The sequence below is a fragment of the Pagrus pagrus genome (genome assembly GCF_965226575.1).
Source record: "Pagrus pagrus genome assembly, chromosome: 1".
Classification (NCBI taxonomy): domain Eukaryota; kingdom Metazoa; phylum Chordata; class Actinopteri; order Spariformes; family Sparidae; genus Pagrus; species Pagrus pagrus.
Window position 1 is genome coordinate 36,154,862 of NC_140185.1, and position 15,396 is coordinate 36,170,257.

General features: G+C 42.9%; 1 protein-coding gene across 14 annotated transcripts in view; it reads right to left on the reverse strand.

Moving 5' to 3' along the window:
- The window catches only part of herc1 (HECT and RLD domain containing E3 ubiquitin protein ligase family member 1), a 61,499-nt gene that overhangs the window by 37,188 nt on the left and 8,915 nt on the right, over positions 1–15,396 (reverse strand). For 13 of the 14 annotated variants that reach the window (XM_084361813.1, XM_084361806.1, XM_084361815.1 and 10 more), the window contains exons 6-23: positions 15,107–15,203; positions 13,791–13,934; positions 13,422–13,549; positions 12,963–13,107; positions 12,421–12,592; positions 11,282–11,416; positions 10,967–11,132; positions 9,761–9,886; positions 8,204–8,425; positions 6,285–6,437; positions 5,667–5,799; positions 5,167–5,358; positions 3,234–3,458; positions 2,878–3,051; positions 2,678–2,792; positions 2,467–2,587; positions 2,179–2,350; positions 568–910 (exon numbers count right to left, since the gene is read on the reverse strand). In XM_084361813.1, the coding sequence (XP_084217939.1) occupies positions 568–910; positions 2,179–2,350; positions 2,467–2,587; positions 2,678–2,792; positions 2,878–3,051; positions 3,234–3,458; positions 5,167–5,358; positions 5,667–5,799; positions 6,285–6,437; positions 8,204–8,425; positions 9,761–9,886; positions 10,967–11,132; positions 11,282–11,416; positions 12,421–12,592; positions 12,963–13,107; positions 13,422–13,549; positions 13,791–13,934; positions 15,107–15,203 (2,963 nt within the window). The remainder of the gene's footprint in view (positions 1–567; positions 911–2,178; positions 2,351–2,466; positions 2,588–2,677; positions 2,793–2,877; positions 3,052–3,233; positions 3,459–5,166; positions 5,359–5,666; positions 5,800–6,284; positions 6,438–8,203; positions 8,426–9,760; positions 9,887–10,966; positions 11,133–11,281; positions 11,417–12,420; positions 12,593–12,962; positions 13,108–13,421; positions 13,550–13,790; positions 13,935–15,106; positions 15,204–15,396) is intronic. The other variant, XM_084361814.1, reaches the window with a different exon arrangement.

Here is a 15,396-nt window from a genome sequence, read left to right on the forward strand (position 1 = left end):
GTCTGGTGAAAAACTTCTCAAAGCACACACTGGATTTTTCTAACTTTTCGACTCACACATTTTTTTCAGCACTGACGGCTCTGCCATTGTTAAACTCTCACATCTGGATTAGAAAAGACCAACAGATCATTGGTTTAATGCCCTGACAACTGTCATTTCCATTTTCATATTCTTAAAAGATATGTGTACTTTACAACAACAGCTGACTTTATCCTGGTGGCTTTTGCCAGTTCAAGTTCAGTTTCTCAAATCTGTGCCGAGTCTTCTCAGACAAATCAATAAAGGATCTCTGAAAAGAAAATTAACCCAACACCTCCGATAGCAGTCAGCTGATCGCCTCTGTGCACACACGTTAAGTGTCTGGAAGTGAAGCGAAGTTAAACATTCATATAGGAAACATGAGTGTTTAAGATACATTTCTAAAAATGTGAAACCATCCTTTAATACTTTGCCTGTGGACGAGGTTACACTGAAAACAAACAAGTTGTTCTTCCGTCTTAATCTGTCAGTACATATTGTTTTAAACGTTGTTTTATCAGACTGTACGGAGGTGTGCAGTGCTCTGACCTGGTCATGAAGCTCAGACACTCCTGTGTTCCTGTGGCTGACTGGGTCTGACCCTCCTCCTGGTTCTGTTTGGTCAGCTCGCCCAGTACAGGGCTCACTCCCAGCAGCAGCAGGGCACAGCGGTGGATCACTGAGTTACAGGCCGCTGTGTACAGGTCCTGGCCCTCTGGTAGACCCGTACTGCCCCTCCTCCCCTCCTGAGACAGGATGGTGTCGTCCTCTCCGCCTCCACCACCTCCGCTCCTGGAGACGGAACCGGAGCCCAGTCCCGTGCTACTGCTGGCCCGCTCTCTGTCCCGACTGCGAGCTACCTCCCGCGCTGAGAGGAAACATTGAAAGATTTCTGTGTTGTGCAAACGCACAGACACACACACGAATCAAACACACACACAAGATGCTGGGTTAGAGGACAAGCAGCAGCCACAAGGTACTAAGTTTACCAAGCTCATGCAAACGCAGCTTTTCAAAATTAATTTTCTAAAAATTATATTGTATAATTATTAACCAGCATCTTTAATGCATCTACTGTATTTTTATCAATGTGTCCTCCTGTGTTTCCATCAGTGTATTTTATGTGCATTTTGAAGTATCACATTAGAAATGTTTGATGGAAATTACACTCGCTTGAGGTGGTTTCTGCGGTTTATGTGCTTGTGGAAGACGGAAACACTTTTTTGGGGTAAGTGCAGACGTAGTGAACATTTACCACATATGACTGATCACCTGTTTAAGTTCTGAGAGAAGAGGAAGAGGAAGAAGAAAAAGACGAAGACGATAAAGACAAAGAAGACAAAGGCGAAGAAGAAGAAGAAGCAGTAGATGACAAAGAAGAGCTGTGTCCCCATAAGACTCTCATTCTCATTCATTCCGACATTCAAAGATGGTTTGTGACCTCTACTTCTTCAACTACTACTTCAACTTCTTTAACAATGTAGGCTGAACCACCATCTTCTACTGAAACTGCACTTTGCGTAGCCTCGTTTATTCGCTCCAAACGCGTTGATGGAAACAACATTATTTCTTTTATTGTTTTGAGAAGTTTGCTTCAAAGTCATCTGATAATTAGATGGAAAAACAGCTAGTGTGATGGTCCTCTCATTACTGTATGTCAGGGGCCACACTGAGCAAGTTACACTAACCAATCACGACAGATTATGTGTTTGAAACACCTTTCTTTCTATGAAGCTAGCTGGCGAACTCCCTCACATTCGTTTGGCTACTTTAGCTTCCCAGAACTGCATAAAATCAACTTCTTATTACAGTAAGAGTCATGTAGATAATTTGGTTACGTAGCTGCAACGCTTTGTCAAATCAAAAACAGTTATGATTACCACTGTATTTAGAATTAAACTGTGTGTATGTTATTGAATAAACCAAACCATTAAAACTCCTGACACAACATGTGATTAGAACCCTGACTGACCACGATCAGAACCAACAACAAGCAGGATAGAGAGCAGAGCAAATCCTTTTTTCTTTTTTTCATATTGCAGGGAGGTGAATGAATGGTAGCCAGCAGGATAAAAACTAATTCATCAAATATACCTACTGTTACTACTGCTTAGCACACTGAAAGCATATAAACGTACAACTCCAGGCGGGTGTACTCACTTCCAGCCGTCATGACTTCGTGCTCCCTGTCCTCCTCTTCATCGTCCTGCTCCTGATGACCCTCCTCTCTCTCACGGTCGGCTCTCTCTTCCAGCTCTGCCTCTTCATCGATGGTGCGTGTGAACGAGTGCTCCTGAGGGTCCATGTCCAGAGAGTCCTGATTGTCTGAAATCTTTAGTTTCATGAATAAACCATCCAATTAGTACAGAAAACCTTGAAAAGCAGTTTAAGAAACCAAATGCAATTTACTGAATGATTGGAGATGTGATTTAAAGGTTGTTTACTTACCCTCCTCTCACGCGAAGAAGATCTCGTCTGGATGAAATCCATGTTCTTACAGGCCAGCAGGCGGTTTCGTACCTTATAAACACTGCGATAGACCTCAGCAAGGGACTTTGATGGTTGGTACCTGATGGGAAAATACAGATACACTCGTGACATGTGATGCTTACAGTGTGGAAACCTTTAAACTGACACATCATACATCCCGTTACAGTACCTGCCCTCTCCACAGCCTTGGCCCAGCAGTCCCGTGTGCTTCAGTAAGGCTGCCAGCACAAACCTGGACACAGTGTCCAACAGGGACTCATTACTGAGAGATGCATTGTCCCAGTCTGCAACAGAATAAACAGTGCAGTCAGGACACTGTCACCTGTAAGAGACAACAGAATTGATTAGACGTCGGGACTAAAGGCAGACCTTTGCTGATGGCATAGTCCTGCATGTTGATCCAGAGGCTGTTGGCAGGTTCTTTAGAGGTGCCCAGAGCCAAATCCACCATGACGCTCAAGTCAGGACGCAGCGTGCAGTCAAAGGGTTTCTGCTCTTCATTACCAGACAGTGCTGCCTCCAACAATGAGCTGATGCAGGTGTCTGAGGAGAGTGAACAAGCATTCATCAGCTCAACAAGTCACAGTGGAAATGACAAATGGATGATGGAATAGATGGACTAGACATTGATGAGACAGTCCAACAAAGTTCAAGATGTCCTGCCGGGATCTAAATAACAACAGTTATAAAAACTCCAATCACAGTAGAATCTGTCCGCTCCCTACCCAGCTGCGGGATTTCCATTTCCAAGCCGTTGCTGAAAAGCGGCGTTTTGAGCCAGTACGCAGTGTCCTGTTCCTCCAGCGAGGTGGGAGCTCCCTGCAACATCCCACCAAGGCAGCGGCCAACCAGCAGGGCCACTGTCCGCTCCAGATCCACGAGCCACACCCAGGACAGCGCTGGCGGCGGCAGGGACATCCCCGAGGCTGGCTCAGCAAAGTCAGATGTACCTGGAGAGTTGGGTGGAAGAAGGTCAGAATAAATCCAACTGGCCAGAAACATTAAGGTTTCCCAAAAGCATCAATAAGATATTGAGAGCTCTATAATTCTTTGTACAGGGAAAATGTTGCAATGGACATATCACTTGGGACACATTTAACAGCCTGAGTGTGAGCCCTTACCTGTACACAGAGTTACAGCCATGAAGGAAAACATTAAAAATGAATCTAAATTATATTTATGCCTTCAAGGGCTCAGACATGAAAATGTCTTGAGGACAAATGTGCAAATGATGAAATCAAGATACTAAATCTTTGAGTAGAGCCAGTGAGACATACACAACAAGCTAGCTTTAATGCACATTGACTACTGTTAACAGTCAGGAGGGTTTGAAGCTGAGCTGGCTCGGTACAGTCTGTATTAAAGGGGTCATACACATTATTTTTCTCATATGGTGCATCACTGCAGCATCCCTTTTCACATTGTATCCTGAACGCTCCGTTTTAGCTACGGAGTGTGACATCACGCCTCTGTTCAATCTTTAGTGCGAGTTAAACATGTGTATTACTTAACGAGCGGGATGTAGCCAATCAGAGGCAGAGTAGGGCGGGTCATGCCGAGCAAGGTAGTGTGACCCAGGGATGTTATAATTGATCCAAAACAACGCCGCTACAGCTGGTAAGCATGGCTGCAGTATATCTTATAATATATAAATAAATATATATTTATATAACGCCTGTTACAATGTGACTAAAATAAGTTATGGAAGTAAAGGCTCGACTCCAAACCAGGCGTTTCTGGCAGCGCAGGAGTGTTTACTGTGGGAGAGAGTGACTCCCTTTGGCGTGGACTTTGGGCTTTTTCACTTTGCAGAACTTTAACATGCACAAAAATGCTTCAGAACACAATAAAGAAAAGGCAAAAACACAAAAAGCAGAATATGATCTCTTTAGGTTTACAGTGCGTGGCATTCAAATGTTTCACATCTGTTCACCACAGACAGCATCGTAAGAAGTCTGACTTAATAAGGAATAAAGTCAGACTCAACATCCAAATGAACATAACAAAATGAACAGAAACCAAATACATTACTGTGTTGTAACTAAGTTTTCTATAGCGATCGCTAGTAATATAATTAGACTTGGACAGACACATTCAGAGTTAAATAGTTTCATTTGTGGTTCAAATCTGCCTGTGAAAGACATTCACTCAATTTCAGCATCTAATTATCAAAAATGCTGTTGTGAAAGAACAAGAAAGTAACAGATTTAAGGCAATGTTTCTCAACAAAGGAAATAAGAAAAAAATAGAACAATTTCCACATGTAATCAACCTTCGTGGCCATTCGAGTACAGATTGAAGTGCACTTGAATGCACTATGAAGTCTCTGTCAAAAGCACGATGCCAAAACACCGTAGAGACTCAGCACAGCTTTTAATTACATGATTTTTTGGTACAAGCATTTAATCACTGGTGTGGCAGAAAGCCTTCAGAGATTTACTCACCAAATGGAAAATGTACCCACTTTCGGCACTTGGTGGGTGTTAATTTTGCACTATGAGACGATTTTGGAGCACTCACAGGAAGATCAATTTGAATCGGAAAATAAGTATTTGGATTTGGTATTTTGGAAAAAGCAACAACTAAGCCCTAAATTAGGACTGTGCAGTACGTAATCTGATGATCTGATGTTTGTGTAGCTTCTTGTTTCATTCTCACCGTGAAGAGGCCACTGCAGCTCCTGGTCCTCCAGAGGAGAGGCAGCAGGCAGCAGTCTGTTGAGGCGGTCCAGAGGAGGCAGCAGGTCCAGCAGGTGGCTCAGCAGAGGCCTCGCCACCGACACCGGCAGCAGCAGTAAGGAGTTGATTATCTGGCACAGCATGCTGCCTGCCGCTGACACATAGATCACATCTGGAGATGACAGAGACATGATCAGTGTTTTGAGGAAAAATCTCTTCAGGTTATTGGGAGTCATGTCTTCTGTAAAAGCATATAAGCAAAGTGAAAAGATACTTCTTTAATTGTCGTTACCCTGAATAAACCATCCTATAGTCTAATATTAAAATTTAGAACCATGATTATATCTTTATTCTTTTTTTATGTAGTTTATACTTCAGTGTGTTAGAAGAATTAGGGAAAATGTGAAAAGGCCAGTAAACGGGGAGGATAAGAGGGTCAACAGGTCAGGATAGCAACAGAGATTCATTGATCCTCTCTACCTTGTAGCTTCTCTCGTATGCTGCCATTCCAGGAACTCTCTTTAATCAAAGTGGCTGAACGGGAGAAGATATCTGTGGCGTGAGGCAGCAGCAGCTGCAGATGCTTGTGGAGTAAAGCCACACTGCTGGAGTTCTGCACAAAAACACAAAGAACATAATGTGTGAAAACTCAACGTTTCACCAACGATGAAAATACTTTTACAGCCTGAGCACTCATTTTGTCAAGAATTGGCGTGTGTGCGAGTGTTTTCTTTCGAGATAAGCATGTTAATGTCATTTTCCGCCTCTTTATAAGACCATGTGAGTCCTGAAGTTACATAATGTGCAATGAGAGTAAATAACTTCAACAAACTGAACATCATGAGGCATCTGCCTTTCAAATCTGCACGCTCCATAACTTTGTGTAATCCAAACTGAAACATTATGTTGTAACCAGTGTCGCAAGAAGACATTAGTCACATGAGCCTAATGGCCCCAGACCAAGAAGTTCAAATAACTCCAAGAAGCTGTTTGTACTGTGTAAACACTGCTTTCCCCATAGTAAAACTCCTATCTGTGGAAGAGAGAGTAGGTATGTTTGAACAGGCTGTACATCAACAAACAGTCCAGCGTCCATACCTCGGTGACAGAGTTAATGTGGCAGTATGCTAACAGTTGCTTCTGCAGGGAGCACAGGAGTTGGTGGAGGTGAGCAGGTTGGCTGCTGTCAGAGGAGGACATGCCCTGCTGCAGCTTATCACTGTTCTTCTCCAGCTCACCAAAGGCCTGATCCTGCACAACACAAACACACACAAATCAGATATGAAACCATGGCTGTTAGCTTCTCGCTTATAAAAACTGAAGTGGAAATATCAGATGGGTCCAGAACAGGGTCAGGCCGATGATCAAGGATGATGGCTGACAGTCATCGACCTCTGAGCCCTTGACCGTCATAACGCTGTGATTTCAAAGGCCCGGGCAGAAAATGTGGTGTTTGTGACATGTTGGGAGAAACACTGAGAAGCTGTTGATGCTGATAAATACACTATGTTACATCTTCATGTCCCATTTATTATTCTCTTGTGGAAGGGGAATTCAAGTATTTACATGTTTTGGTGTGAAATTGGTCGAGTAGACGTGACACGGCTGCAATGGCTACACCATAATCCTTTGGGGCAACTCTGACTGTCGAAGTTACGTCCACTAAAAGTGTTTATTTTTGCTACTGACAGGCTGAGGTTGACATTTGCAATGTTGGAAAGAGTTGCAGCAAGGAGTTTGGACTTTACATCGAGGAACTGACAGCAAGAATTTAACTTTTAGTTAGGTTTCAAAATACCAGAGTTACCTTTTCAACCTGACCAATTTGGCAAACCCAAGGCATCAGTAACGTTGTTGGCAGCAGTGTTTCTTTCACTCGTACTGTTGACAATTGCACTTTTGTTTTCTTAGCTTAGCTTTCTCAGTACAGCTAACCAGCCAACTTTGTTTCAGGCTTCAGAGGCTGACGATCACAAAGTTACTGTACACGCATGTGGTTTGGAAGTAAGGACACTTCTACACCCGGCACAGGGACGTATGTCGGACCAGCAGGGACGTAAGGCTTTACTCGCCCCAAACAGCCAGAACACTGTATGGTACATTAGCTGTAAGCTAGCGGGCAGCAGCAGGCGTGGAGGGGGGGTGTGTGTCTTTGAGCCTCTCAGTTGAATTCAGTGCTCACCATCGACTCCTTACCTGTTCTCTGGCTTCTTTTTATAGAATTTCTATTTATACATCATTAATGTTACATGTTCTACGAATGGCGCCCATGAGCTAATTATAGAGGCTGAAAACTGCATTAGACTCTCTTATGAGACACGCAGAATCATTGCTTCGTTCTACCCTCCCTTTTGTAATCTGGATTCTTGGTATGTTCAAATTTAGACCACCAAACTTTCATTTTATCCGAGTGATTACTGATTTTATTTAATTATACTTCTTTATCTAGATGGGTTTTTCCATCTGTGATCCCCCTAAAAACAGAAAGCCGCTTACGAGATTAAGAAATGAGGAAGAAAAGCAAAAAGGAAAAAATACAGCAAGAGGCAACAGATTCAAACGTAGTGACTCAAATGCGGAAAAGCTTGCAGTCTAATCATCATTCATTGCTCAGACCTGCATAATCACACACACGCTTGAAAACAGCCTGTGTGTGTGTGTTTAAATCAATAAGATGCTGTCTTAGAGAGCGAGGGACTGCTGTGCCAGGAAAAAAGGCAGCAGGTGATAATAACAAAGGATTATATGAGTCATGCTCTGCCTCCAGCACTCAAATACTGAGGAGCCGGGGCGATGGAGAGACGGCGGAGTGTAACAACGGTGCTCAATTTGTTGACTTCACTGATGACTTCCTTCCTGAGTAATGTCTGCCTTTGTTGAATCTCAATACATCATAATGATCCCACAAATAATGGTTTGTTGTGGAGGAACACACACACACACACACTGAAATCAATGAGAGTAAACTCTATGCTCTCTGATAGATTTTTACCGAACATCATCCGACATCTACTTACAGTATAAAAGCCCAGGTTCCTGAGCAGCGTCTTCATGAGGATCTCAGCCAGGTGGGTGTCAGGGTGGCCCGCTGTGGCGCTGTATGTGGGGTCTGGGGTTGCTGTGAAGGCCGGGCCAGAAGGAAGCACCTCGGGTCCGTCAGCAGGAGAGCTGTAACCCAGGAGCGAGGCCACGTGGGTGTGGTCCTGCAGGCTGGTCAGGATGATGTCGAGCTGCATCCTCTGTGGCACAAACACACACACTTTGACAAGACTGCGGAGCAGACTTCAAAAATTACCTGCACATGCAGATACAGCCTGTTGCTAGTTAACTTAGCTAGAAAGAGCAAAGCTAGGCTTGTTTTCTTTTTTGTAAAGATTAAACAAAAAAGACAGAACTTGTTAATTTACCTTTGGGGTTAGTACTATATTATATCGTTACCATAATATGATGATGTGATATGTCATAAGTGTGGTCTTTTCCTGGTCTTAAAGGCTGCATTACAGTAAAGTGATGTCATTTTTTTAACTTACCAGACTTGCAATATCGTTATTGAGGAATTAGTCAAAAATATTGTGATATTTAATTTTTGTTGCTCAGTCGTAGCATTTATGAAGAGCTTATATATATATTGTGTATTGGGATATAAGGTCATATCATCCACCCAGCCCTACTATGGACAAAGCAAGGCCAGCTGTTTCCAGTCTTTATGCTAAGCTAAACTAATCAGCAGTAGCTTAATTTTTACCGTACAGACATGAGAGAGTTATCAACCTTCTCATCTGACTCCTGGCAAGAAAAAGCAAATAGTGTTTTTCCCAAAATGTCAAATTATTCCAATCAAAATTCAAACCATGTTGAGGAAAGTAAACATGTATAAATCTTTCTGAATCTGAAACTGGCATTTTTACTCAAGTATCGCCATCTGTTGTATTAATCTGGACTCTTTTATTTGAAAGCCTGCAAGAGTTAACATTAGAAACAGTTCCTGGAAGCAGCTGCTTCCATTGTTGAGGTCAGAGGAATCGTCCAGACATTTTAATGCCGGACTGCCAAGCAGGCATTAACACTGGGAACACAAAGTCCCGTACACACTGATTGATTGTTGAAATGCATATTGGGAAGACTGCTCAAATCATTGTGGCGGTAAGAGACCACATACACAGCCTTTTACTCCATCCACACAACCAACGAACCAAAATGACCCCATTAACTAAGAAGCTCCCGGTATAAAAGCTGCATTCATCTTCCTTCACTGACCAAACTTACTTTGAAAACCTGTCAGTGTACAGCTGCAACAAATGAGGCAATGGTTAATGTGTACAGACCTTAGGTATACTGATTCATATCAGTGATGACCTAAATTTAGTGGCCAACAATGAGATTAATAGGATAAGAAAAAACAACGTCTACTACAGAAATAGACCAATCATTATCCACACAAGTAAAAAAGGGACCATCACGCTTCAATTGAGGTGTTCACTGTTCTTAATGTGCATCCAGTTCATTGATCAGTGCAGGCTGGTTGTTACAGGTTGAAAAGTGTTCAGATCTGTGTGCTAGGTGGCAGAGGGTACCTGTCCTTTGGAGAGACTCTCCCATCTGTCAGGGCCCTGAGGCAGCAAGGAGTGAAGCAGCTCCATCCTCTCTCTCAGTGGAGGCAGCAGCATGGTCGCCCCCACAGACAGAGTCTCAATCACCGCCTGATGGGACAAACACACGCCCACATATTGTCACTGCCTCAGGTGATGTAACAGATCCAGGACTTGTTGACAATTAAAGAAATGACTGCCTTCATTTCCTCTATGCTAATAGAGGAGGCGACATAAAATGAAAGGCAAAAGACATCAAAAAATGTTCCACAGTGATTCATACAGAACAGCCAACGAGTGGTGACTCATACTCTAATTATTTATTCAAAGGATATTTGTAAGAAAATAATAATCATGGTTTGGAGGAAACAAAGAGCCGAGTCTGACAGTGTGAATGCAGAGGAGTGTGTATGATGTGCTGGACTTCTATCGTTAGGAATCCTACAGTGCTTTTTGGTGCTTTTCTGTATCATATCATTGTAAACTGAATCTCGTTAGATTTAAGACTGTTGGTCTGATGAAGCAAATCATTTACTGTCAGCTTGGGCTTCACCATTTTTTAATGTTAAAGCAGCTAAAAGGAATTTTCATTTTGTTGATTCTGGCGCCCCCTGTGGATAAAAGCAATATGAGCATCACAACATGCTGTCATAAGGATACTGATCTGGCTAGCATGTGCATGTTGTCTTTTTTTACAGTTTGCTGGAGTCATGACGATGAGGTAATGTATCCATTTGTGGCCGTCAGATCAATAACTGTAATATGACGATGGTAAAACAAAGTGCCTGATACACTCATGTTAGCCTACATGTAGCCTAAAGCTAACAGATATGGTTGCTTGGTAATAGTAAATTGTTGAGAAAGCTAAAGTTATCAACATCCTCGAGTAATGATAATGATTTTGCAGGGAATCAGTGAGAGACATTAACTATATTGAAACAGCCCATCTTCTCCCTGATAGTCTCATTTTCTTATGTAGGTCATATAGAGGCATCATTATTAAAATGAGACTGCTTCATAAGCAATAAGATGCTCCTTGAAGTACATTTAAGAGGGAAAATAACTGTTAGTTGCAGCCTCATTTATGTTTAAGTGAGACATTTAAAGTGAATCTCAGATTTACAATCTGAGGAGCCATCATTAATCTTGAAATTCCCTCCCCGATCCACAGTTCATCTACTTCTTTCTCACCTCCTGAATCTCATCTGGCACGGACGAGTCCATCAGTCTGAAGAGGAGGTTCCTCAGTGGCCTGGCCTGCCGACCTAAGATACTGGTGGCCACGCCCCCGGCCAAAGCCAGAGCCAGATGATTGGACAAAAGCCGAAGGCACAGCTTGAGGAAATTATGATGCTCCCTGCAAATACATCCAAAACATTATTCAGAACTTGCAGGGGTTATATTTAATATCACTATAGATCTTGACCTCCTCTTATATCTTTGTCATTCTGCTTTACACAGATGTAGCTAACAGTGAGGGTGGCTTGCAGACAGGAGTGTACTCACCTGGATGAGGGGAACGGGAGAGGAGGAACTTCACTGTTGATGCCGTCACAGTAGCGCTCCAGGAAGGAGCGTAAGTGAGAGAAGGTGCTTTCTTCTAGGTCGACACAGTAGGGCCTGTGCCAAGCCACCACTTGCCTAAAAAGCCACAGTGAGTAAATATTAGTGCTTGAGTGAGAGGATGAAAGAAATATTTATCACTGAATTAATCTGTTCAGGGTCATAAAGTCGGGGCGCTAGTACAAGACTGGTTGGCACTTGAGCAGCAGAACCGGAGATATTGTGACTTTTAGGCCTTAGTATGGGTCAAGTTTCAAAAAGTCTGGATCCTTCATTTCCCATAATGCAACTCATCTGTCATTCATTCAAGCCCCCTGGCCTTCTAAATGCCCACTTCTGTCCAACTACTGTTTTTCTTCCAGGCTTTCCGGTAACTTTAATTAAAATCTAATCAGTTAATCTTTGAGTCCAAGTAAACATTTGATGAAATTCCTTCAAGGCGTTCTTGAGATATCGCGCTCATAAGAATATAATGGACGGACTGAAAACTGCAAACATGAAGCCTCCAGCCACGGCTAGCACCGGCGAGGAGGCGTAAAGATGTTTAGTTAGCTCAAACTGAAATAACCCTGGTGACGTCATCAGCTCCATGTGGAGCCACAGAAGATGTTATACAACTGCTCCAACAGGCTCCTCAGGATAAGTAAACTTTATGACTTCACGTATAAAGTCAGTGAAATGCCCTGAAACCACATCAACTCTCAGATGAATGTAATGAGTAATTGTACAACAAATAAATCCCCTTGAACAAAAAGTGAATATATAAATTACTTTAGAAGAATCATCTGCTGTCACCTTCTCTCTGTTACAAAACAGCCGCGTGTCTGTGTTGTAACTGAAAGCAGTTGGACTCTAACAGACGTCTGTAGTCACTGAGTAACACAGAAGGGAAACACTGCTGTACATTTCACATGCAGGCACTGACCTTTGACTTATGTCACAAAATCCCTGTTAAGCACAGAAGCCCAGGGGTGTTGTGACATCAGCCCCTACCTTCACCCTCCCACCCCACTCTGTGAATTTATCTCTATGATCAACGTTCCCTTCACTACTGTCAGTGTTTCACTGTGACGGTCGCTGACCTGTCTCTGGGCAGGGCTGTCCACGCCAGGCTGTGGGACGTGCCGGCAGAGATCTGCTGGATAGCGACTCCGTCCAGGCCCACCACCTTCTTGGGCTTGGTGATCGGCCCTGTGGAGTTCCCCTGGCCACACTGGCCCATGGAGTTGTTGCCCCATGCATACACTTCATTGTCTAGATGGTGGGTTGAGTAGAAGAACAGTAAGAAAATATGAGACATGGCTGAAATTACACTGAATAATAATGGAGGTAGAATCGGTGCTGCACTGAGCTGTAATATGACCTCATTTTATGACAAGCTTGAGTTAAGAATTAGCTTAAACAACAAATTTGGTGTATGTATTTGCTCTTACATCGTGCTCCTTGCGACAGGTTTAGCGAACACAAAATCTAACTGTGTCTCCTGTGACTAGCAGTGGATTCAGTGTGTGTTTTAATAGAGTATTGATCCCTGACAGCATGCAAATGTGTTTCAGCCACTGCAGCATCAGCCGTTTATAATTAACCGCCTACAGACGAGCTTGAAAAGGGAAGAGACACCTACCATGCGACAAGGCCAGGCAGTGGCTGTCCCCTATGGAGATGTCCACCACCCTGGTGGTAGCCAGCTCCTCGATCAGTTTGGGTCTGAGCGCTGTGGCCTCAGAAGAACCACACCCCAGACAGGCACCACAGCCCCACGCATACACCTAAAAACAACCAACATCAATCAACATTAGCAGGCGATTTTATTTTTGTTTTTTTTTTTCCAGACAAAAAGAAAACTATCCTGATGAGAAAACAGTGAGACTATATCTTTGAGGCAAAGCCATGAAAGAAGAGCTTTGTTACGTAAGTCTTGACCTTGAAATACATCACTGTCATCGTCCAAACAGCTGTCGGTAAGAATGCATAAACAGCTGCATGAAACTCCATCTTTGGAAAAAAAAATCTAAAGAAATTCAAGGCTCCACTTTTTCTCAGCAAACCGCAGCTTTTATTCTGTCTAGAAATGATGTCTCACCTGTCCGGTCGAGGTTAAGGCAAGTGACGACTGGCTTCCTGCACACACTTTCCTGATGAACATCCCTTGCAGGGCTTCCACTACCTTTGGCTTGTAGACTCGATTAGTATCACCGTGACCTAGTTTTCCTGCAGGACAACACACAGTTCTTCTTTAGACTGATGTGTTAACAGTATGAGCATATACTCACATTTGAGTGATGACAATTAGTTTAATATTTTGACGGTAAATCCAGAGCATATACAGAACTGCAAGAGTTATGTGCATATTGTACAAGAAAGGCTCCTATTCAAAACATATACTTAATTATACTTTAAAGACTCTTAAAAATAGGCATTTAAAGTTAGTCCTGGTGAAAGGTTTACACACCGTTGTCTCCTCCTCCAAAGGACCACACTGTGCGTCCATCCTTTGAAAGTGCAATTGTGTGGGAGCTACCGCACGACACCTCTCCCACATTGCTGATGTCTTTAACCAGAGTAGGAATGTTTCGGCTGTTGCTGTCACCGTGACCTGCAATCCCAAACAACAAAAACATCAGGCTGTTTACGTATGGAAATCACAAAACCTCAATGAGGAGTTTTATCTTGTCAGAGTCAAGGTTTGAATGAGCAACATGAGTCATGTGGACGTGACGTCCATAAAACACTTAGACTCATTGTTGTCTTCAGTGTGTGAACCTGCTCATCAGAGACCTGTTGACGGGCATCAATCTGTCAGGTTACACCACATTTTCTAATATCAAGAGTTGAAACTTGTTGACTCGTTAAGAGGATCAAAACATTCGTCACATTCATATAACCACATCCAACTACTCTACAACTGACGTGCTTTGTTTGTACGACACGGTGTGCAGTGTGTGCTAGTAGTGTTGATCAACATGTCTCAAACAGGCTCCGCAAGACGTATACGCTAAATCCTAATAAGGATACAGCGTGTGTGACATCTAATACAAACAGTATTAAGATCACAATCTGTTCAACTATGCGAGAGGTCCCCGATTATCAGACCCAGAATCATAAAGAACATCTATAGCCCATGGCAGGAAGGAAGACGAACACATTCCCCTGCGGCCCAAAAACATTTTCCCCATAGAGCAACATTAAAACAGTGAGCCTGTTACTGCAAACAAGGTTAATTATGACTCTTTTTATTGAGGACTTTTGATCCATGGGGGTTTTATATTTGTAAAACTTTCCTAAAGCCGACAAAAGCGTTGTAGTAGCGTGTACAAATCTGTGACAGCATCACAATTTAACCACAGAAGTGTAGAAATGCTAAATTATTTCCATGTTTTAAGACTTTGTGCTCTGTTCTCATTGGACTGAATAGATAGCATCTTTGAATCCCTTCTATTATACATCTATGGCCAGTATGTAACATCTTTTATTATACAATGCCACTGTTTTACAGGGTGAAGAGAAGTATGATTCAGGATGAGCTCTGGAGAAGGTAACACATACTGCAAAATGACAAAGCTGTCAGGTTGAATCAAACCCCCCAGACTGATTGACAGCTAACAACGAAGGCCCTCCAGCCATGTTATCAGTGTGAGTTACCTGAATTAACCCTCAAAAAATGAGCAGACCTCTTTTTGTGGGATGTTTTGTGTGTGTAAACATCCTAAGAACATCCCCCATGTTTTCTGAAACCATAACTATCCCATGACAAGTTCAGCAACTTACCCAATCGTCCAAAATCTCCTTCCCCCCATGTGTACAGCTCTCCATCCTCACTGACTGCAGCACTGTGTCTGTAGCCAGCAGACACACAAACCACCACCTGATACAAAACAAAAGCCACACACATTATCACACTTTATTAAAGCCAGTGAACACACAAGCAAAAATACATCGATTGAGTTTCTCATCAGAGAAATCTGCTACATGACTGCAAAATCTAGCAGCAGCTAAACTACCATTACACCATTAAAGTTTCTGGTGCCATATCACCGTGTGAAGAGGTCGAAAAGGTG